Source organism: Stereum hirsutum (assembly GCF_000264905.1).
Source record: "Stereum hirsutum FP-91666 SS1 unplaced genomic scaffold STEHIscaffold_16, whole genome shotgun sequence".
NCBI lineage: Eukaryota > Fungi > Basidiomycota > Agaricomycetes > Russulales > Stereaceae > Stereum > Stereum hirsutum.
Genome location: NW_006763146.1, coordinates 1,171,308 through 1,194,317, shown reverse-complemented (window position 1 = coordinate 1,194,317; position 23,010 = coordinate 1,171,308). Strand labels below are relative to the sequence as shown.

The following is a 23,010-nucleotide window of genomic DNA, read 5'->3' as shown; positions in this document are numbered from 1 at the left end:
AGGAGAAACCAGTATATATAATTCCCAGATCAGACTTTGGAGCAGGACAGAGTCTCCCAAGACTATACGACGAAGCAAGGTGGTGAAAGGGAACAGGTGGCCCGTCGAGTTACACAATCGGAGGCAACGCCACTCTTCAGGTTGCTGTGGCACTCGGATCAGAGCAAACAAAAGCAAACATGATGCCATCGCTTCTCGGAACATTTCTGACTTGTTGATCTTGCACGAGCACACGTACAATGGCAGAGCAAGGAAACCAAGGTAGGTACTAGCGAGCGTACACTCCATATATAAGACTAGATACAAATCGTACAAATACGATAGCAGTGTTTCATATCCCTTCCCCTTCTACCAACTATTAAAATGTGTAAGTTGGAACTTGGGTCCCACTAGTGAGACATCTGAAACGAACAATCACCACGACACGACCGTCAACACAGAAATAGAGAGTGAGAAAATCAAGATGAAAGCAAACATAAAGGCCATGAGGACGTCTTGGCGACCTGATGGAAATCGAAGGGTATATACAGAGTGAATGAACACACGACAAAGAGGGATCCGATGGCAACGCAATGACAACGAAGTGAGTGGGCAAGATCGAATGAGTAGATGTAAACGCTTAGAGTTGTGAAGCCTGTAGGGTTTGAGAATATGATACAGTGATGTGACATCGAAAGGCTAGAATGAACGCTTAACAGAGATTTAGCGTGGATCAAGAGAAGAGAAACACGTTGGGTGATTACGGCGACGGTACAAGGAGCAAGCAGATGTCACAGCCTGGGAGAGCGATACAAAAGACCAGATGAGAAACGAACATGAGGCATCATACACATAACAGATCATGAACGCCATGGGCGACGACAAATTTCTGGTACACGACCTACAGTAAACATAAAACGTGTAAGAAAGGATGAGCATTCCACCAATGAAGGATTCTACTCACCGAACACTATAGCAGGCCACCAAGCCGCTAATAGCATAGCAACATGTTGTGACCCGAATGCCATAGGCGCGCGGCCTTTTATAACGTCGATGAGGGTGGAGACGGATGCCACGGCGAGTATAACAAAGAATCCCCTGAACAGGCAAAAACAAATAAGTAAGTCATCGCTATCTACCGGATGCAGAAAGAAAACACATACATCTGAAACACTACAAGTTTCAATAAGATGCTGCTGGGACTGTCGTGTCGAGGTGGTTGGGGTGATGGATGTCCCAATCCCAGACCTGATAGTCAAAGGTCCAATGAGCTCAAACGCTCCCAGTGGAATACATGGAGGCACCTACGATCTAAAGCTTTGCCACCGCCACGCCGTTCCCTTGGAGCCTCTGCCATGTCTTCATAATCATCGTAGCCCTCTTTGCTCCTGATGTCTTCTCCTTCGACTGTGAAGTCTCCTTCCTCATCTCCCCCGTGGAATGTACCGCCTCCGCCACTCCCGTTTCTACTTCTCCCAGTGCGACTGCCTGACCAGCCCAGAGTGTCTAGTGTGACGTTATCTTCCTCTTCTACCTCTTTGACGTCCTCCGCTCGGTATCGTCGATCTCGAATCCACTTGGTAGAGCTCTGTGGTGGCGGAGACGATAGCCAATCTGGAGCTCCTCCGTTCACCTTCGCTGCCAACGAATTCTCGATCTCTTCCTGACGCATAGCCACGAGCGCATATTCCGGGGAAAGCTCAAGACTAGGACGGAGAGGAAGGTGAAACCCTCGGCTCGAATCAACATTTTGATCGAACGCCACGGGCGATCGCGTCCCAGATGTCGCCTCTTCGGTTGGAGGCGCGATAGCCTCTCCAGCTCCCTCTTCGCTAAGATCAGAGCCAGGAAATGCAGTCGTAAGAGCTCCAGGATCTGGGAAGGATGGTGAATAAGGGCCACTAGAAACCGAAGGTCCTCCGGACTCTCCGAGAGGAAATCCGGCTGGTCGTGGACGAGAAGGCAATGGAGCTACAGGAGCAAATGTGATGGGTGAAGGTGAGGCTGATCGACGAGAGGATGTATCTCCGTCAGTCGATATGGATAAATTTGGGTGTGAATGAGAAGGCGGCCTAGATGGCGGTGCGAGGGGAACCTCATCACGACCGGGTGTGAGGGTTTGACGATCATGCGAAGAGTTATGGTGCGCTGATAATGTACCAGCCTTCAGCGAAGCTTCTGAATCTTGCTGCAAGCCCGCGTTCGTCGGCCGTGTGCCCATCTTTTGACCGTGTACGTTGATGTTCCGAGTGGCCATGGCGAATCCTGCTTTAGACCGTCGCGAAATCCTTGCTGGAAAGGATGTAAAAGACATTGGTCCACCGTGACTGGACGCCGTGCGGACAGGATCGTGACGGCCGGCATATCTTTGAGCCTTACGGATTTTATGCGCTGTGACAAGGGAAACAATAAATCCAGGTATCCCAAGAAGGAGAGGGACGCCCGCGTAGCCCACTAGACGAGTCCTGCAACAGGCACGACTCAGGGTTAGCCCAAAGTAGACAATACCGAGACAGCTTCGATGTGATGGGATCCATCTTTTCCCAAAGATAGGGAGGTGGCAACGCACCATAATGGATCCGTGGCGTCACACTCAAAATTATCATCACTGAACGTATTCACCGCATCAAATTTGATGATGACGGTAAGGTGGGCGACCAGAGCGGCGACTGGATAGGCGAGAATAAATATTAAGTATACTGGTCTCCAGCGTAGTAGTCTGCGAAGCGTGGTGTGGAGGTTTGTATTGTTAGCAAAGGGTGAGATGCGAGAAGATACATGGTGCGCGGCAAACACGTACGAAAACGAAACATAGGAGCTGGGCTTCGGATTAAAAACGAAAACAGATGTGGCGATAGTAAGTGCGGCGCATACGCCTGTCAGGACACATGCAGCTAGACTCATGATAGCAACCTGAGCGACGCAAAAGCCGTGAGGCATACGAGCAGGGTTCATGCACCAGACCATTCCTACATCGATTACAATTACCGTTACAGTCGTATAAATTCGGATGAGTTACACGGTTGATCGCAGTCGGCGAAGACGAGGTACGAACCTATGCAAAACATGATCTGCATGACGCTTACGGCCACACAGTATAGCAAAGGAGCCCATGTCGATCCTGTCAGCCTCGCAAGCGGCGTGAGGATGGTCCACGACGCGACGATGCCTATTTTTTTTGTGGACATAATTATATGAGTATAATTTCACGGTACGAAAACTGTGCTGTCGGAGATATTGTGGCTGCGAAAAGGCTCACCGAGGATGGACAGGCTGAACCATACGACCTTGAGGGCGAAAGGCATGGTGCCAGCACTCCCGTGAATGCTAAGCCCAGCAGCACCGTGGTCGATGCTATCGCCAGCGTCGAGGGTAGCGCAAGGCCAAGCAGGGCAGACGTTGTCGACGGAGTGAGGTGGGGTGGTGGTCGAGAGGTAGAATGCCGGTGCTTTGCGGTACTTAGAGATATGAGGATCACCGGAAGCACTTGCCTGTGATCCGTGCCTGGCTTCCGATTGGCCGCTGTCAAATTACCCCTACCATAAAAGGCGAAAGTTAAGCGCCCTGACCTTTCCCATCAGTGGCAAACCCGACGGCACGCAACGGCATGCGGGCAAAACAACTCCGTTTATTTGCGGTATAAATCTCAAGAAGAACTTGTCATGGACATCTCCGACTCAAGGTCACCAGGAGGGCAAACAGTGCACACTCATCATGGTTGGTCGGATGTCGCAGTGTCAACGACTTTTACCTGGCCCAGTGCAGAACAGAGTATGTAGCCCCAAAAATGATGCAGCCCAGTGGACAAAGTCGTGTGGCCCCCTTACGAATAAATATCCGGGGAACAACTAGATAGAGTGGCCCATAGAATTCCACTTAGATACAGGTTATGTGGTTTGAACAACGTACTGCATTGAAAAGCAAGCCCTTCAGTCTCGTTGCGATAGGTTTGCCTCAATGATTATGATGCATGGAAGAGGACAATAATGAGGATATCCCCACGTCTGTTCATTCCACCAGAATGCTCCGAAGATGCGCCTCGCGACATTAATTTGTATGGCCACGAATCATTAATTTCTGCTGTTCACGCTACCGCTCTTGAACTTCACCATCCACAGACCTCTACAACTCTCAGGGTATACAAACTGATAAGTTCATGCGTCGTGGACGACGGATGTCCCGCTACATAACAGAAACCAATGATGACATGAATCAGCGGCTCCGAACACACTCGAACGAAGGTGAGTGAACTCACGGATGTAGAACACTTGCGTATCGGGGTCGTCGCATCCTCCTTCTGTCGTGTCTGCGCTCAGAAGACATGTTGACGTCCCATTACCAGTGTACCCGAAGGCGGACGCTGTAGCATTGATTGCACCAAAGAGCCTATCACACAATGGGTAGCGTGTCGAGAATTGAGCGGAAACAAAGTCGAAGGTGAATACAGAGGACATACGTTTGCAGATTCACGAACGCGACATTGGTACCGTTCACGGTATGCGCTTCGCGCAGATACGCAAAAATGCGATTCTGAAGCTCGTCCGTACCCGTATGAGATTTATACATCTACCATCACAAGGGGTATGGGTGTGGCCATTTAGCAGAGTGGCACCAGGGAAGGAACGGCGGTGGCACTTACCCCATGCACAAGAATATTCTGTGCTCCGGAAGCTTGCAGTTCTCCCAATCTATTGACCTACGGCCTTCGTGTAAACTTCAATGAAAAGCCATGCTATTGGGGTGAACCTACATATGTGTTGTAGGCTATATCATAATCTCCGCCACCTGTAAGGCCACATACCAACATACTTAGCGCCACACGACTAGGGTCGTAAATTGTAATTGCAGAACACTCACCTAGCTCAAACTGTCCATCATCGCTGAGACGACACCACAGAGGATGAGCCAGTTTCTTGGTTTGAAAGATCGCAATCGGGCTCACTTTATACCTACAATAGTGCGTTAGACCGAATATCGATGTGAGAGCAGCAGTAACTAACCGAACGCTACAGTGTACAATGTCTGACTAGGCTCCAACGAGTCTAGATACTTGCCCTGCAAGAAGAACAAGCTCGCCTCATCGTTAAAATCCGTTCTAGGCGTGCCATTCTTCATAAGCGGGACGCGAGTGAGTTTAAATCAGACGTGTTTGCCATGATAAGTTACACTGTCACAAATGGCACTTACCACCGCTGGGTTCGTCGTGTTATAGGCAGCGTTGTCGATCACTGCACCTCCCCAGGCATACTGAGGGGGAAAGACCATCCCGAAAATCCAGTGTAACGTGAGTCAAATGGACGGAGATCGACGCAGAAGAATACCCCACGTTCAGAAGCTTCGAGTTGAGCGTATTTGCCAGATCTTCGACCCATATAAACCCATTGCTTGCTCTTCTGTTTTCATTGAACTGTGACCCAGCAGAGGGAAGAGGAGGGTGCATGACCGGGGCAACGGGGACTGTCCCGTTGGCTATATAAATCCGAAATCGCGTCAGAATGAAAGCGGGGGAACAATATGGCCCCTAGCATACCTCCGTTCGATGTCCAGCTATCTCCGAACGCCACAATGGTCCTGCAAAGTTTGTGAAATTGGGTAAGCCATGTCAGAAGGAGTAGGCAGCAGAGAACAGTCAATCGTTACCTCGTAGCATTCAGGTTGATACCTGCATTGATGTCCGTGAAGTTAGTCCCATTGAGAGATCCACAAACAGGCTCAGTCGCCAAAGTCAAAGGAGACGTGACGTTGACTAGGTTAGGCCAATCACCGGCCCACACAGGGCAACACAACAGAGCACCCACAGCCAGCAGCAAAGTATCCATTGTCGCAGAGAGTATAGCGTCAGAGTACTGCAAGATCCAGAGGACAGAGAGCTTTATGAGAGTAGGACTCGGACATGTGCATCGTCAGCTGAAAAAAGTCAACGTGCAGATCTCGGGTCATATCCAAAAATACCTTCGCAAACGTAGTTAAACAGTCAGTTATGAGAGGAAGGGGGACCAGATGGGGAGGAGTCGTGGATGACCATGATCACAATGGTCGACGAGATCTTTTCCAGCGACGGAACGAACCTGAAGACGGGCCACTCGCGTGCCGGTCGCTCCGCTCCCAGAACCTCGTGCATCGCGTGTATTCCGTGTATTCATACTCTGTGAGATGTTTTCGTTCAAGAATCAATATAACATAGCAGCATCTTTGATATATTCTAGATGAGTCCAAACCGTCCTATGACTGTGATATCTTGATCACTCCTGCGCCTGGTTGATTTCAATTCCTTCCCTAACATCGACGCCAGCGCCCTTTTCGATCGCTCCCACAACATTACCCACAACACCGGCTCTCTTGAGCTCGACTGTATCGCTCTCACCACTCTCTTGCCTAGGCGGTGGTGAGGATGGCGCGTCGGGCATAATCTGCTGGAAGGTCATCTGGACGTCAATTATGTCTGAGCCGAGACCTATGGCAAAGTCGCAGTCGGATTTTGCGAAGGTGAGAGTAACGGGGTCGGGCTGGGCGGAAGGATCGGTAGGTAGAGGAGGGAGGAGGAATGCAGGAATGATCCAAAGCCATGTCATGAAGACCTGAACGAACGGGTGGATGGTCAGATGGCGATAAGGAACGACGCAGAAGGATTCACTTACTTTGCCCATGTACAGCTTGAAGCGGACTTCTCTGTTCGAATCGAGCACGACGCCACTGCTTCCAGCACGAAGTGTCTGCGTGATAATCTTGTTGTCTCTCGTCTACAATTTGTTAATCAGATTGGAAGGAAACGGAGATGGGGAGGAGTCATGGAGGGAGAGACTGACCTCCGATGCAGCCACAGGTCCTAACTTCGCGAAGCTACGAACCATTTTCTTCTTATCCCATTTATCATCTTTGAATAGATCCTTGATTCCCTCCTGCAACTTTGCCGGCGTCTCCTCAACCTCATCACTCTTCAGAGTTGGCATCTCATCGCCCCCTTTCCTCCTCCGCCCCATTCCACCGACTCCAGCCTCGCGACTCCACCGCTCCCACTTCTCAAGCACATCGACGAACTCATCATCATACCTCGCCAAGCTGCACCAGAGATCAGACATATCGGTACCCCCCTCGCCGGCAACACTGCCCTTGACCTTCTTGGGGGCGAGGCGATCAAGGAGTTGACTAGCAGCCTTGACCACGCTGACCTTCATACCTCGGTCTTCCTTCAGTCGAACTTTCATTTCGAGGAGACGTACTCGCGGACGTATGGGCTCTTGGTCGTGATAGGGAGATGTCGGAGGGTGGGGTAGAGGTGGCCAGAAGTATTGAGGTCCTTCATCTGCGAGAAGCATGGACCAGAATAGAAGCCACCTTCGCTGAGAAGGGATAGACACTCCCTGTTTTGGCTTTTTCGGCGCCTTCTTCTTCTCGTCGTCAGAAGAGGATGAGGATGATGAGGATGATGAAGACGAGGAGGAAGACGATTCAGATTCTCTCCGCATGCGCCTTGAGGTATGAAGATTGAGTACGGATGACAGAGTCGACTGTTTTGAGGCCGCCTTCGACTTGGAAACAAGCGTGGGGGAGTTATTGCCGGTGGTCTCAGGAGACTCGACGACCCTGACAGCCTTTTCCTGTGCCGGGTAATCGTCTTGTGCATGATCCTCGACCTTGATCCCTTCATTCTTGACCGTATCCAATGACTCCTTCTGGACCGTCTGCTCCGATTTCGTCAACTTCTTATCAACTTCCGCCAAACCAGTCGGTCCATGTATACCACTTGTCGACTCCATAGTTGATTCGCCATCCTCGCCGTCCGTATCTGGGGCAGTTTCTGGTTCGTCCATCCCATCGTCAGAGGGCATCTCGTCCATGAGTGTCTCTGCTCTTGCCAAAGCATTCTCCTTCTTCTCTACGTCGCCAAGACTCTCTTCGTTACTGGCCGACGTCGTCGGCGTGGTGTTCTCGTCTACAGGAGGAGCCGAGGTCTCTGATGCTGCCGTACCGGAGGTTTGGGCTGGCGAAAGAGTTCTAGACATTTTCTTCCATTGTTTTTTGTTGTAGCTGCGTGGAAGACTGGGTGCGCTTGGCTCGGCGTCGAGTGTCAGAAGGTAGGAGCAAGCAAGGGTACCAGAGCGTCCTTTCCCGGCTATTGAATCCGTAGTTAGTAGGTATCACATGTGGTGTAAAGAGGCAAGTTGAGAGCGTATGTACCTTTGCAATGTAGCACAGCCACTCTTTCCGGCGAGCCTTCGAGCCAGACACGCATCTCTCGTGCGGCGAGAGCGAGGATTGCCAATGGTGGTGCACTACAATGCTGAGGTTAGCGTTGAGGCTGAAGAGAGTATAGAACACTCAAGAGAACGAGGACTACGCCGAAAGAAAGGATTACACGTGGACTTTCTACGAAAAGGCAAAAGTAGCATGGTATGGGCTTCCCGCATGACTAACCGGATGAAGGGAAATATCATTCCTCGTGTTTGTGATGATCTATTTCTGGTGCTCGAGACGGACAAACAGATGGCTATCCTCGACCAGTCATACGACATTAGGGACCCCACGATATACTGAGCATACGACAGATATGACGCCCCTCATCAAGCAATCGACTTGTGCACCTTCATTGGTACTTGTTCGACAATCGTCTGCGCGTTTGCGCATGAGACCACGGCCAAGCAGAGTGCGCCACACATGTTGTGCCGGTAGGGTATAGGGTGCAGAGAAGAACGATACTACTCACTGATGATCTGGGAATGGATACCTGCTCACTCGCCCATCGAAGACGTCCGCATCGTATGAGTTCTCGCGAGCAGGGCAGAAGTTGAAGACCCAAAAGTTCTTCCCGTGTCGATGTTCGAGGAATTTCTTCGCGTCTTCTCGGCGATTGCGATACAGGCCCTCCAGCCCAACCGCAGGGTAGCCCATAACAATCACCTGGTCAGTGATGTAAACCAAGTCTGTGTATTCGAAGGACAGGAAGAGGGTCAGTATTTCCCTGATGATGAAGGAATCTTCTGGGTTGAAACACAGACCAAGTTCCAGTTTGAGGTCGTCATCCTTGAACCGTGCTTTGTTTCCAGAGACGAGGCGGCGTACGAAGTCTGTCATGTCTGTAGAAATTATTCTGGCTCAGTGTCGTGGGGGATATCAAGCTTGTAAAGTCGGGCAGCTCCAAGATCGGCATCATGGTTGTCGTCCAAACCCATCCTTGCCCTACCGACTATCGATGACGTCACACGCCAAATCCGGCGAGCTATTCTTCCCCTATCGGGAGCGGCAAATTCCGATAAAAGTCGTCAAGTTCAACTTCTTAGTCGGAAGCTGCATTGACCAAGATTTTGCTTTTTTGTGATGAACCTTCGACCCTACCCCAGGTGCCTTCATCGTTTCAAATATCCGAAGCTCCGCTAGAGGTCTTCAAGGTTTAAATTTCCCAGGATTCCGCGCTAGTAGGGAATTGATACAACGAGTCGTTCTTCATCACCCTTATAAGTAGTATGGATTCTCTCAGACTTAAATCTCCTTGTGCGTAGCATCGAGCGGATCGTAAGGAATGGGGGTCCAGTTGCGTCAGACAATCAACGTCTTCCTCCTCGACGCTCGTCCATTGTCTCGAGTAGCCCAGCTTCATATCACAATGGACACTTCCCTTCTATATTTTACGCTCCCTGTTGATACCTTGTTAGTTGGTCGCACCTGGGACCGATAAATAATAAAATGGCGTGTATCATTCCTGCCGACACATTGCGGATATGCGTAGAAAAATTTCGAAGATCGTAATATGGAGAATCCTAGGTCGATGAGTTGAAGGAGTCACGGCCAACACAAAGAACGGGATGCCGGTCGGCGTCGGGCGGCATCGACAGACACAGACCATATGGACTCAGTTTACATGAAGATAGAAGTTAACGCGCAACTGGGTACCTCGGGGCTATGCCGCTTTTCCTTGCATACGAGGCTTCAAGGTTGGTGGCCAGCGAACGATAAGTACAGGGCCGCTGGATAAAATACACGGTGAAAGTGCGTCACGACTCATCGAGAAGTTCGAAAGTTCCTTACAACCGGGTGATCCCAAGATGTAGAAATAGGTCGGAAACGCCGCTGATGCTCGCACAATTGACGCCCCCGAAAGGGAATAACGTACTACTATACTAGCATAAGATGTCAAGGGAGGCGCACTATCAAAAAAAAATCGGTCATCGCAACGGCATATTTCGGCAGGTACATATTCAAGGAACGCTGGCAGCGGGACAACCTAAGGACATAGAGTTTGATGATAGGAGGAACGGATTTTCACCCCGAGTTCAAGAGGAAGGTAGAAAGACAGAGAGATAACCACTGGGGCCTCACTGACGGTGGCCACTCTATATTGCAGGAGTAAGGTGCGTGGCAGTAAGTAGTAAGACATAGATGCGAACTTGGGTGGTGAAAAAGAGACTGGCTCATGAGACCAGGTTTATCAACTTCAGGAAGTGGCTTCCTCAGGCGTAACGCCGGGTCAATGGAGGGTGTTTGACACTTCCGGTAACTTGCCTGAAGCCCTTCGCTAAGGACGAAACCACGTTAAACTTGTGGCAGTTGCCGTAGATCCGTGCTCAGCGGTGAAGTGAACTTGAGCAGATGATCAACAATAGTGAGACTTTGTAAGACGCGGAGAATGTATATCTGCGTTACACATGCGATAGGGTTGCACAAGCGTGCTAAGCCGCCATATTTGTGTTACCTGATTCTTTTCCTTGTCGAGTCTGATAATTAGTCGCGATTAGGGCCGACCAATGGAGAAACAAAAAAAGACTAATAAAACACCGAGACCTGAACGAGAGACGGGACTCTCATCTCTTCAGAGGTATAGGGTATGCATGGACGACCCAGAGGCGAAACGAAGCACTTCCTTGGTGACGAGACCATACCTCCCTATCGAAAAATAGAACAAGGCAACAAGACATCACGGCAATTCCGAAGGTCGTGATGCTGCAGGGTCGACGGCCATACTGCTGAATTCTTTGACGCTGAGAGAATTAAACTGTCGCGAATGTTTTGCGGCCTGTAGAGGAAAGGGACAAGAAGGTCAGTACACTGCTTCGAGGTACCCAACCGTTTAATCAAAGTGAGACGTTTGACGTACAAAGAATACGACGTCAAGCGTCAAACATCAGCCTATAACACGATATTAGTGTAGGGTTGAGAAGAACCTGACTATCAGCACTACATACGACTCGAAAGACTGAGATAGGCGGAGGATTGCCCCCATATTGAGGACAAGGACCCACGGTGGCGGCAGGACGTGTCTATAGTAAGAACGAAAAAATTAGATGGTTACGAGGGGATAACGCACAAACTGAAAGCGTAGGGTGCTGTAGGTGGTCCCACAAATTAGAAGTCGTCATGACAAGCGCCGGCGTTTTCCATCCAGAAAACTAAGCGGCGGGGAAGGTCGATACTCGGGTACCTTATGAGCCAGCGTTGTAATACTGACGAAGCCTGCGAGAGACACGGATTACTGCCCTACACTTCGTGGACAAGTGCAGTAGCCTCCTTTCATCGCTGTGGAGTACAAAGCCAAGCAGTGGCTCCAGTTAAGCCTAGACAGGGACTACTGAAGGACGGAACAAATAAGCTTACATTTATCGCGAGAGTCGGGGCTGACCTAGAGCTCAAACTCAAGCTCACCATCATGGGCCCCATAGCCCTGGAAGTGGTATCAATGCGCAGGGCAGCTCGCCAATGTCGAGGTACACCCCTAAACAAAGCGGATGTCCGAGCTCAGGGCTGGCATGCGGGGGTTTAGATGTCGCTGAAACAAGTTCGGTGACGACATGAAGACGCGCTCTATAACAAATAAAGCAGAGCTTGTCAATCGTGATCGGCCAATGTTTCGGCCAGAACTATCGAGGTGAAGTGCACTCACAGAACAGTGAGCGCTAACCGTGCACTGTGCAGTGCTTGCGGTGCAATACGTTTCATGGCTCAGGCGGTGGCCCAATGGAGAAAGTGCTGGGCAAAGCGCTCAAAGCCTTCTGAACGAGATACCCGATCCGCTGCGATGATGATGGTGTTTCGCGAAAGCCGACGAGGAAGCGGCTGGGACACTCTGAATCGTGAAGAGCAAAGCGCAGCGGTAGTGGTCGGGTGGTGATCTGTTCTTCGTTGACACGCCGGAACTTGGCCTGCGACGATCCGAGTCCACCTGATGGTGTCAAGGCCGACGCAGAAGAATTTGAGCGACATAGGAAGAGGAGATCGAAAAGAGGGCTTCATAATGCCAAAGCGAGTGGCTTTGTAGCCCAGAATAAACTGACCACTTCTGCTGACGTTAAATCGACCTGCAAAACATCAAAGCGAATGTGTCAACACCCGCAACGTTTTGAGGAAATTGATTGAGACCGACTTCCAGAGAACGTATCAAGACTTGGCGTCGTAAAACCCTCGGCGCGCTGAAAGCGCAAAAATATCGTAGCTCCCGTCCACGCATCTGTAGACCATTCCTCGCACGTCGTCGGAGTCTCCTCCATCCGAGGTATATATTTAAACTTCATCATCTATAGGCGTTCCATCACCTCAAAGCTGGAACGACGAAGATTGACCAGGGTTGCCAGGCCGGTACCATTCCATGAGTGTTCGCGAGCAGGTAAGTATAGCATGGACGAAACAATCTGAATGAATGATGCATGGATGGTGTAAGTATGAATGAGCGAGGGCTGAGAAGCGAAGAGATATAAACTGACCAATGACCTACTTCGCGATACAAACTGTGGGAGAGAGTAGGCATGGGTCTGTGACTCAAGAAAAGATTCGTTCCTTACGCGGCTTCGAACGCAATGAAGACTAGGTCGTGCGCCGCGGATGAGCAGAGAGCTATTTCCGATGAGACTGGACTTCTGAACGAGGCGTAAAGCTCCGGTGTCAATCGCATAGCAGTGTGTTTTCTGAGGGAGGCCAAAGTTCCGAGACGGGGTGATTTTGTTGTGGTTCAGTGTGAGAGGTACTACTCTGATCACTTGCACCAGCCATGGGCCCGGAGTTAAAATCCGTGAACAAATGATTATGAGAGAAGTCAAGGAATAGTCACGATATGAAGAGTAAAGGCTTACCTCCATTGGGAATCCCTTCCACCGCAGAATTGGATTACCAGGACCAACACGCCGTTCGAACAAGGTACAAATATAGGCATACCCTGCTCCCGCACAGACTCCAGGAAAACGTCCGCAGGCCGAAATCCATATGTTCACGGGGAATTCTATAATGCGTCACCCACCAAGTTTATGTACGTTCTACTTCCGCAAGGTATATGCCCCCACAACCGCTACAAGTTCTGAGAAGACCGGGGGCCGCTTTTAGTCTGCATCGTCGCAGCCAGAGTGACCGGCCAAATTATTCTTTCGAATTCCAGACAGAGCCCTGCGCGTAGAGTGTGCACGTTGTTTTCGACCGCACACCATCCGACAAGTCGTGGACAAGCCGCCTCCGACGGACGCCTCAGACCGTTGCAAGGCCGTACTTACGGCCTCCGAACCATATGGACCAGCCTATATCTCAGTCGAAAGAAAGAGAACACTCCAGGAGAAAAAAGGAACACTCCTCCCAAGCAAAAAAAGAACAGCCGAACGGGGATCCAAGACGAGTAGCACTGCTCAGTTCAACGAGTGTTACCAACTCATCCACCTCCCTCGGACTCCCGTGACAAGCAATCCATCACGGACCACTCACCGTCATCCGTCATCTCGTCCAACATCGTCAATCACATTCCCTTTCTGGGTCCATATCTCTCCGTTCCATCATCACGCGACAATCACCTTCCGATGGATGCAACTTGGTGGGCACGTAAGTAGTAAGAACGACGTGTAATGCACTCCACTTTGACCTGCGTACTTGTCGGTGGTCTGATAAGTACACAAGTAGTGACAAGGCTGCCGATGGAAGTTAAGTTATAAGTACTAGCCCGCCCTGGCAGCCTGACGACGGCCCGCCAACTTCGCGAACATGATGGCCGCTGCCTGCAATCCCCGTTTGGCTAAGCCACCATACTTCTGCACTAATCGGCATTAAACCAAATTAGAGCAACAATGACTTCAAGAACAAGCGCCACAGAACCGGCGGCGTGCACGGTCCACTCGACACGGAGGCGAATAAGGACACCAAAAGCGTAATCAAGCCAATCCGACAGGCCGAACTGATGCATCAGCAACGGATTCTTCGCGATGAGGTCATCCCACCCACTGGCAATTCGGCGCCAGGACTCTCAAGCAGAAGCCGTTGCGCCCAGCGAGCGCGAGCGACTATCACCAGAAAGACAGATGAACCTCGAGATACTGAGAAACCGGACGCAATAAATAGGTCGTCTCGAGTGCTCGATGCAGTGACCGAGTGTGGTGTCAGCAGCGACGGCAACGGTCCTCGTTTACAAAGCCGTGGCGTGTCAATGTGGCGGCGGCCAGCCACCAACAATCCAACACCGACGGGCCTCACGCCTCATGATCGCCGTCAGTCCTCGAAGGGTCCTACTAAGCCCGATGCACCATGCTTTGATTCGACGACCGATGAATTATGCCCGATTCAGGTCCTTTTTCATCTCGCATCTCGGATGTCCGAAGAGTGGACTTAGTCAAGAGCAGTCAATATAACACATAATATCAGACACTGCTCTTTGACTCTGGAGATGGAGAGGCCGGTGATTAAAATTCGAAGAGGGGATTGTCGTTCTCGAGACGGCAGTCTGCTTCGCCACTGGGATGCAATGATGCCGTACGTGACCCGAAGAGGTTGAGAGGACTGATCCATGGCGAAGTACGCGGATGTGTGTGCATAGCCTTCTGGTAGTGGCCCAAAATCTGATAGCTCCAGGCCGTGGAGAACAGAACTTGGAGTCGAAGAAGCAGTGGTGTGGACGCATGGAGGAAGGGGTAGGAGAGCGTCTGACTGGTATACTTAGGCGTCGGCAAGACCTGTGGGTCAAAATCTCAGAGTCAGCGTCGAGCGTCATTGAACTAAGACCAGCAGCCGAGAGAGGAAGAAGGAACGAAGACATCAGAAAGAGACAAAACGGAGGAACAAAGAACGAAGATGCCTACGAGCGTCCTCGGCTACATCCGACTCATGATCATAAGTAACTTGGACCCACAGTTCATGCGCATGCCCCTCCAATCCTCCGTGCTCACTCACCCAACCCGTGACCCAAACGCCGACATACACAAATCGACTGACCAGTGACGTTTTATATCCGAACCGAGAGACACAGCACAAAACAACGAGTTCGTCAGTATCCGAGCGAGGACTGGGCCATAACAAGCACCGTAACAGGTTTTATTACATTACCTGCATCCTCCGGCCTCTTAGTCAGCTTCGTGGCTCCCGCGACGCGCACTGGTGAGCAAAGTAAAAACACAACGATCACGATGCGTGCGGCGTCTCTGGAACAGGACCCTGAAAGGAGTATGTGTGGGTCGAAAAACAACGTGAAGATGGGTTGTTGCTGGCTCGTTTCACACGCTGGTCATTGTGGCACCCGGACGGAAGTGGTTCCACTGGGTCGATTCGAATGTTCCTTCCTCGAAAAGAGCGCGTGTGGTGTTTAGTGGCGCGGCACGCTGAGTGTCATATGTCGAGAGTCGAGCAAAGAGGACGGAGGTAAGTAGAGCTCGGTGTTTGAGACTGAAATCTTCAGTAAGACAAGTTGGCAAGCAGCACGTGATTTCCCGTCTCAACCCGCGAGTAAATATAACTTGGAAGGAAAAATATGGCTCGGAATGGTGTGGCGGAGGAACGTGGTCACCGTAAACATAGTAGAAGGAGTATAAAATACCTGGATGCTCGGAATCGATGAGACAAACCTGATGTTGGCTAGAAAAAACGAAATAGAAAGGGTGAGGTGACTTGGGTGCTTATTGAACATACTGCCTAGTAAGATCTCTCCAATGGATCAGAGGAAAGAAAAGGCGTGATGTGTGGGTCAAGATGGACGGAGTGACAGCACGGCCACACAGAGAAGGTCCGACCAGTCGGAATCGGACCTCGCATGCTATGGTTGAGTCGGGAGCACCTAAAAACGAGCGACAGGCCTGTAAGTCAGACAAAGACGGATTACGAGTGTTCGTATGGCAGGACAGTCGTTTACCGGCCGCAAAGTTTTCTGCTAGGAAAAAGTACAGGGAAAGGTCATGGAACAGACTATCCATCGACTTTTCTGGCGACGGAATTTTTAGGCGACTCGGAAAGGCTTCCTTCCAGATACGGGGGTGAGCGTCGAAAGTGTTCCGTTTGAAGGCCGGACGGATGGAAGAAAGGAGAAGGAGGGCTTTTCTCGGGAGATGACCGTTCTTTCCCATTCGCCATCTTTATGCTCCGATATGGCAAAGAGAAAGAAACGGAATTGTCCGTGGTGTACGACTTTCCTTCTGGTAGCAAACAGTCTTTTTTGAGACACCTTTTTGATCGGCAGAGTGGCAGAGCGGGATCACGCGTATCCACGAGGGCGAGCGGCGAGGCTATGAGATGTAAGGATGTTTTTGAGTACCAGCGTCGGTGTACGCGTAAGTTTTTAGGAGTGCATATTGAAGGAACTCACAAGGTACTGTACTAAGGAATGATTAGAGGATAACGTGACCAGTCCCCTTGTGAGGAGGTCGGGTAGCATCCACTATGAAGTGACACACATATGAACGAATTTAGTCGGAGATGAGCAGTAGCTTCTGGCGAAGAAAATGCTCAAGATAGCCTGATGAAAAGCGCGTGAGCCAGAAGTCAACGTCACAGTGCTTGTGGGAACCAGTGGGATGGGAGACGATGATAGACAAGGACGACGACGACGATGAGCAGAGGTGTCAGCGTCGGACTCGAGACAAGTGGCGTAGCGTGTCTAGTGCGGACGGCAACACCAGGTTAGCATGGCGCGGTTGAGGTAGGCTCTGCGGGTATCAGAACACGAGGAGGAAGCGAGCATGCCAAAGGGAGAAGTCGCCGAGGAGCGGGAACAGGGCGGACGGAGGATTTGATTCCGAGCTCTGCGGGGATAAGTGGATCTGAGATCCGCAGATCTGAATGGAGCCGTCTTCGTCGGCTTGCTGCATTCGACGCTGTCCTCGCTCGACTCGCATCCAGTATATATACTCAGCCATGGCTCAGCGTCTCCCACTCCGCACATCGTACCCTCCTCGCAATCAACCACCATGAACTCCCTCGCATGGAACAGTCTCCCCCACGAGATGCAGCTCGCCGTCCTCGACGCCTTCCCTCCCGCTGCTCTCAACGCATTTTCCAGGACGTGCAAATCGGCACACGCCTTTGCCGTCCCTGCAATGTTCAGCGTAAGCTTTTCTTTGCTAAGCATCTGTTTCTTGCTCTTATTCAGCCTCGATTTCTTCCATAAGCAGTCCGTCACGCTTCCATCCTTCTCCGCCCTCGTCCAGTTCCTCGATAACGTACCGGAGGCTTACTGGTCCCACATCCGTGCCCTCGACATCTCTACCAAGTTCGAGTCGGCAATACCACCATCTGCGGGCGCTACCCCACGCACAGACGCCCTCGTCCGCCTCCTATCCAGGTCTCTTCGACTAGAGCGCCTTACCCTCCGTCTATCAGGGGGTCTCGCATCACATGTGATCCACTGTTTTCCCCACCTTCGCAGTCTCCGTCACCTTGAGATAGAGAACTGCGATGATGAGGAGGTCTCTCCCTTGTACGTTCCTATCTGTAATGTTTCACCTTTCATTCTTATCAATAGTTGTCCAGGAGTGAAGACATTATCGTCTCTATTGCGTCCTCCATCCCCGCACTCTCCACCCTCCGACTCACTCGTATCACCCGTTCCGTCCAGCACGCACCGGACCTCTATCCCTGTCCCCGCTCCCGCTCTTCCTCACTCACAACTTCCTCCTACATCGCATCCGTACCCCTCGTCGCCACCAACTTCGGCTCCTTATCCGAAACAACATCCCTCCCATACCTCCTCTCCATCCCAACCCTCAAACACCTCTCTATCCGAAACACCCACCTCGGCGACCCCACCTGGTCATCTCCCTTCCTCCCCATCACCTGCTCGCTCGAATCGCTCGAGCTCGGCGCCCACCCTGACGTCTCACCTTCTCAGAACAGCACCTTCACACACTCCATCCTCCGCCGCCTCTCCATCTCACCCTCTGCTCCCTCACTCCGGCATATCACCTTCCACGCCGGCCTCGATAACTCGAACGACAACTCGGCCATCACCCTCCCCTCGCTCTCATCCGTACATTTCACGCCCCTCGTCATACCGGAGACGATCCAGCCGTCGTTAGACGCGTTCGCGACGTCGCCACTGTCGAAGATCACGCTCGAGTGCTTGAAAGACGACCTCATTGATATGTGCGAAGAACTCACTCGATATGTTGAGTCGCTGAAGGATAGGGAGGTGACGTCCTGTTTGATGGTCGTTGCGGTCAAAGTCGTCAAATCGCTCGAGGGCGATGTATTGGCTAGAGAGATTGAGGCGGATGAGGGGCTCGATGAGGATACGAGGGAGGCTGTGGACGGGCTGGTTGCGGCGTGTGTGGACGTTAGTATCATCAGCTCCGTGGATGGAATCTAAGTCTCTTCATCGCCTTACTCTCGCCACATCTCCATTCACTTTACATACCTCACTCTCTCTTTCTCTCACACACGATACCACCTCTCAGCTGACATAGCAGCCCACCACTCTGAAATGTATTACTATCCTCCTGATCCGCCTTCGTGCAACGCATCCGCCACCCACGCAAACTACCTACCCAGATATCCCACCCTATGTTTCAAAAGTTGCCAGTATGATCATCATTATGTTCCAGTACTGTACAGCTGTATTTCAGTGTGTACTTGGTGTCTATGATCAAGCGTTATGGACTACGATGATCGCTTAGCGCGCTGTTTGGTATTCCAGGCTAGCCTTCGACAATCACTAGTACTCGACGCGGGTCTTTGCTTCAGGAGTTCTCAAAAATTGGCCACACGGCGCCACACTTCGACGAACTTCCTTACGCCACACCGAAAATTACGAAACGAGGTTCGCGCAACCCTGCCAAGTCCGTATCTGCATTCCTTTCCAAAGTTGGGAATCAGCTTACAATCGACCGCCCAGGTCTGACCAAACAGTCATTCACCGGCCAAGGAGGACAAGAGAGGTCCCCATGTACAAAAACAAACTTGTAGCTGAGCACATACGCCACAGAGGCCTGGGCCACACTGCTCTCCGAAGACGAACTCATGCACGGTCGAGCTCACTTCTTCGCTGTTTTCTAGATGAGCTATTCATCGTGCAGGTATGTATTAGCCTGTCGCCCAGACTGTAACGTTCTCGGCCAATGAACGTAGGGAGGCGCAAGGGGGTTGTCCAAGCACGTCCAGGGTCATTCAAACCTGGCCAGGCCAGCAGAAACACAAAACAAAGAGTTTCAGTTAAGCTCGTGTTCAGCCCCGCAACATGGCGCGAACATGTCCTCCGTTCGTCACCCAAAGTTTAAGTCGCAGCTCCGATGGGCACGGTCGTAAACACGCTACAGTATAGGCTAGGTTCTAAGCACAACGGAGCTCGAGATGGGTATATGCGTATCGGAGAGAAAACGAGGCTGTAAGATTTGTGTCTAAGCAGAACCGCAGGAATACTAGTACTAGTACACCGCGAAAAGCGAAGAGACAAATGAAAATACAGCCCGAGATAAACCAGCGTCCGTCAAATCTAAGAAAGCGTCCGAAGCCCAGGAAGCAAAGTCTAGGAAGTCCATGGAGAGAACCAGCGCTCAGCTCCCGCTCAAGCAGCAGCAGGACGCAACGGCGCTGTCGAGTCCAAGCTGGCAAGACTGTATCTAGAGGCCGTGTCCGCGACCGACGCGGTCTCGTCACGTCTGAGACGCAGGGCATCAGAATGAGAATACTCTTTCACCGGCTTCTCTATTCGAACATCTTCCTTCTCGTCAATCAAACCTTCGTCCTCGCCGGCCCCAGTCTGCTTCCCTACCCGCATTACAGCAGCTCGACGTGTTCCGGATTCGACAGCATCGTCATCATCGGCGTTGAAACGGTCGATGCGCCCGCCTTCGCTACCAGGCCCCGGTCCGTTCTCTTCGTCGACATTGACAATGCCAGTGATGGGCCGCTGGAGTACAAACGGAGTGTTGCCTACCGCTTCGGGCGAGTCTTTGTCTAGTTTTAGCCTTGGGGTGGTGAGATCAGGAAGGGTGTGCAAGTCTGGGAGGAGACGACGGGTGGTCAAGACGAGTATCAGATTGACGAGACCTGTATGTGCGTTCGTGTGTGATGTGATGACGTAGGTTGCGACACACACGACACCCATGGTAGACATGGGACATGGGACAGGGGACGGGGGACAAAGAGGTGATCTCGGTCAGTCAGCTTTTCCGTCATGTACAATGGCCAGTGACATCGATGACGGAGAGGAAGATACGCACCGCTGAGATTGAAGATGAAGTCAGCGAGAAAGGTGATGGATGGGGGAACGCTCGATCCCGCAAAGGAGATGAAACGCGCGAGGGTGATGGGAACGATGAGGATCGTGTACGCCACCTAAATATAGAGCGACCATTGTCAGGACAGGAGTAGACAGCCAGTCGACGGCGAGGACGGAGCAGAAGGTCGTCCTTTCCCAAACAGAAGTGAAGGAAAGAACAAAGATAGACGCACGGGATGCCTATGTCACCCGCGCCCACCATTCGCACATCATAATCACGATTTCATACCGGAAAGATTAAAGAAGTCGAAAGATTATCAGAAGATGGAGAGACGGGCAATGCGTGGGTAGAGCACTCACCACACCATGGAAGCGGCTAGCTTTCGCATCGCAGTATCCAACATATCTCGTTGAACAGAGAGTTGCCAACTCTGATGAGATGGGACCCATCGAAGAGTCCAGACACCTTTGTTGTCGCGAATCAGGTTACCACGGACACGCAGGAGGATGCAGGTGTAGAGGATGAAGCTGAAGAACGCTGCGAGCCATTCCTTGGTGAGACAACCCACGGTCAGAGCTTCGTTCGCGTATACGAAGTGGACGGAAACTTACGAAGAAGTACTCCAAGTATGTCTGTTCAGCGGGGTATGCGTCGGTTATCCAGCACCTGAACGACGTATGAAGTCAGATCCGAGGCGTATTGTCGGAGTTTAAGCAGACAGACACGAACCAGTAACCTGATATCCCAAAGTAAGGCCCTTTCTCGGGAGTCTGTATCGCAAGGGGTCCAATGATGATGATGAACATGACAGCCGTCCATCCGATGGCAATAGTCAACCACTGGCCAAGCGCCGTCATCTTTCTACGCAGGAACAACAAGTTGAAGGTGTGCAAAGCGATCATGAAGGACCTAGCGTGCACATGCCCATCATCAGAACACAGAGCAATCCCTGAACAATAACACGACGCACCATAATGCTGCTGCCACATTCCCCATCTGCTTTATCCCCCCCTGCACGCTACACAGATCTCCGGCATAGACAGCGCCTTTTATGACCCATTGTGCATTCATGAGTGTGCCAATGGCCTGGAGCAAGTTTGCCAACAGTAATGAGTTGAAGTAAGCCACGAAATGTGTCCGCTTGTGTTCGGTTTGAATTCGTCCCAGTACTTGCAGCTATAGCCACCCGACGAGCTCGAAGTCAAAAAGAAGTCTCCACGCGCGACAGAAATAGCTCACCACGACAAGAAGGATGACGGAGAAAGCAGATATGAAACTGGCGGCCACTACGGTCTATGTCGAATGAAAAAGCTGAGTGAGTAGAGATTGCTTCAAAAGTCGTGGAAACGTCCTACAGTCACAAAGCCAGTGGCAAGTGCATCAAACGGATAGCCAGACATGAGATGCGAGTCGATGAGAATATTTGACGAAGAGTCGCCTCCTGGGCCACCGCTGGAGCCTATCGATGCATTGCCATTCTCGCGCGAAAGCGTAGCACCCATGAAAAGAAATGTTTAGTTGAGCAGAATGAGGACCCTCAGAAAAGCGAACGAAGATTGAAGGAGCGAAAGGGCGTAGACGGGAGACTCGCCCCCAGTCCCAAGGAAAGAAAATACGCTCAGCGTAGGGGTCAGGGACGGAGAGAACGAAGCGAATCCTCCTGGTATATAAGGCCTGTTCCAATTACATCACTTCGAACCAGCACGGAGGATATGAGCGAGGGAGTTGGGACAGAATCTCTAGATAGGGCCTTGCGTGAGAAGTGCCTATGCCAAAAAAGCTAGAAGGGCCCGTTGCCAGTGCGTCTGATGTTCATGCAGAACTGGCCGATGAGAGTCCTTATCGAACAATGAACCAATAACTGACGGATATAGAACAAGAACAAAGGCAGTGCTTGATACACCTTGGGCAAGGAGCACCAACGGTTCGGTATCCTACGGTATCATTTCGGTCACCACGGGCCAGAAAAGCTGTAGATACTTACGATGACCAGCTGCATTCAAGGAGCCGGCAGGGGACGAGTTCCTTGCAACACATGAGTCATCCACAAGATATAGAAAGAAATACAGCGAGGAAGAAGAGACGAACCGTGAAGGAGCGTCATACTGTGACCTGTACCCGGCGCGTCCGGCGCGTCCGGCGACGCCTGGAGGCATCCAGCACTGCCTGGAGGCAGACGAGTTATGCCTTCAGGCAAATTCGAATACAGACGAGTTGTGCCTCCAGGCAGGATCCAACACATACGAGTTGTGCCTCCAGGCATGTTCGTACGACACGCTAATTGCCTGGAGACACAACTCGCATGTGCTCGGAATCACCTGGAGGCACAACTTGTGTGCTTGAATATGCCTGGAGGCGCAACTCGTATGCGTTCGGATTCTCTCCAGGCAAAAACATTCCAGGTTGGTTCCCGCGGGGTAGGGGGTGAATAGGGGGTGAGCAGGTAGGTGGTCTGCAGGCTGTAAATGGGCAAAAATAGGGCTATGGGGTCTGTGAGCAGGGTGGACTGAACGGTGAACCAGGAGAGAATGATAGGCAATAAAATTGCGGGAAAATGGTAGAATAATAATACATATATGCCTGTGCACCCTTGGGGTACTAGCCTGGGTACCAATAGGGGAAACAGGGTGATATGGGAGTATTTTTGTAACTTTGC

The 23,010-nt window shown here is 51.3% G+C and overlaps 5 protein-coding genes across 5 annotated transcripts; 1 reads left to right on the top strand and 4 right to left on the bottom strand.

The window, feature by feature from the left end:
* Positions 1-247: 247 nt before the first annotated feature.
* On the bottom strand, positions 248-3,395 carry STEHIDRAFT_85523 (uncharacterized protein). Its single transcript, XM_007308989.1, has 8 exons — positions 3,239-3,395; positions 3,035-3,148; positions 2,780-2,948; positions 2,549-2,698; positions 1,288-2,444; positions 1,143-1,227; positions 944-1,077; positions 248-880 (listed from the first exon to the last, which is right to left on the bottom strand). The coding sequence occupies exons 1-8, from the start codon at positions 3,282-3,284 to the stop codon at positions 840-842; spliced, it is 1,896 nt and encodes a 631-aa protein (XP_007309051.1). The 5' UTR covers positions 3,285-3,395; the 3' UTR covers positions 248-839.
* Positions 3,396-6,120: 2,725 nt separating this feature from the next.
* On the bottom strand, positions 6,121-9,076 carry STEHIDRAFT_171685 (uncharacterized protein). Its single transcript, XM_007308988.1, has 6 exons — positions 8,976-9,076; positions 8,684-8,900; positions 8,158-8,252; positions 6,786-8,092; positions 6,618-6,719; positions 6,121-6,557 (listed from the first exon to the last, which is right to left on the bottom strand). The coding sequence occupies exons 1-6, from the start codon at positions 9,049-9,051 to the stop codon at positions 6,222-6,224; spliced, it is 2,133 nt and encodes a 710-aa protein (XP_007309050.1). The 5' UTR covers positions 9,052-9,076; the 3' UTR covers positions 6,121-6,221.
* Positions 9,077-15,812: 6,736 nt separating this feature from the next.
* On the bottom strand, positions 15,813-16,611 carry STEHIDRAFT_124908 (uncharacterized protein). Its single transcript, XM_007308987.1, has 3 exons — positions 16,505-16,611; positions 16,055-16,424; positions 15,813-15,979 (listed from the first exon to the last, which is right to left on the bottom strand). Exon 2 carries the CDS (start codon positions 16,270-16,272, stop codon positions 16,108-16,110), a length of 165 nt encoding a protein of 54 aa, XP_007309049.1. The 5' UTR covers positions 16,273-16,424; positions 16,505-16,611; the 3' UTR covers positions 15,813-15,979; positions 16,055-16,107.
* Positions 16,612-17,104: 493 nt separating this feature from the next.
* Positions 17,105-18,691, top strand: STEHIDRAFT_171684 (uncharacterized protein; the record flags this gene model as incomplete). The annotated part of the gene is made up of 3 exons (XM_007308986.1): positions 17,105-17,243; positions 17,310-17,614; positions 17,668-18,691. Coding segments are annotated over 3 exons (1,279 nt in total), but the record flags the coding sequence as incomplete, so codon positions are not given.
* Positions 18,692-19,492: 801 nt separating this feature from the next.
* Positions 19,493-21,856, bottom strand: STEHIDRAFT_171683 (uncharacterized protein; the record flags this gene model as incomplete). Its single annotated transcript, XM_007308985.1, has 9 exons — positions 19,493-20,181; positions 20,355-20,469; positions 20,587-20,593; positions 20,714-20,904; positions 20,966-21,020; positions 21,084-21,263; positions 21,325-21,440; positions 21,594-21,647; positions 21,710-21,856. 9 exons carry the CDS (start codon positions 21,854-21,856, stop codon positions 19,697-19,699), a joined length of 1,350 nt encoding a protein of 449 aa, XP_007309047.1. The 3' UTR covers positions 19,493-19,696.
* Positions 21,857-23,010: the final 1,154 nt, after the last annotated feature.

What these genes read in the sequence shown, in the direction of transcription:
- STEHIDRAFT_124908 (XM_007308987.1), bottom strand. Translation starts at nt 16,272, where the DNA reads ATGGCGAATGGGAAAGAACGGTCATCTCCCGAGAAAAGCCCTCCTTCT.
- STEHIDRAFT_85523 (XM_007308989.1), bottom strand. Translation starts at nt 3,284, where the DNA reads ATGCCTTTCGCCCTCAAGGTCGTATGGTTCAGCCTGTCCATCCTCG. An exon ending in GTTCAGCCTGTCCATCCTCG is followed by an intron (nt 3,149 to 3,238) that starts GTGAGCCTTTTC and finishes CAAAAAAAATAG; the next exon opens with GCATCGTCGCGTCGTGGACC. An exon ending in AGCTCCTATGTTTCGTTTTC is followed by an intron (nt 2,699 to 2,779) that starts GTACGTGTTTGC and finishes CACGCTTCGCAG; the next exon opens with ACTACTACGCTGGAGACCAG.
- STEHIDRAFT_171685 (XM_007308988.1), bottom strand. Translation starts at nt 9,051, where the DNA reads ATGACAGACTTCGTACGCCGCCTCGTCTCTGGAAACAAAGCACGGTTC. An exon ending in GACCTGTGGCTGCATCGGAG is followed by an intron (nt 6,720 to 6,785) that starts GTCAGTCTCTCC and finishes AACAAATTGTAG; the next exon opens with ACGAGAGACAACAAGATTAT. An exon ending in TCAAGCTGTACATGGGCAAA is followed by an intron (nt 6,558 to 6,617) that starts GTAAGTGAATCC and finishes CCGTTCGTTCAG; the next exon opens with GTCTTCATGACATGGCTTTG.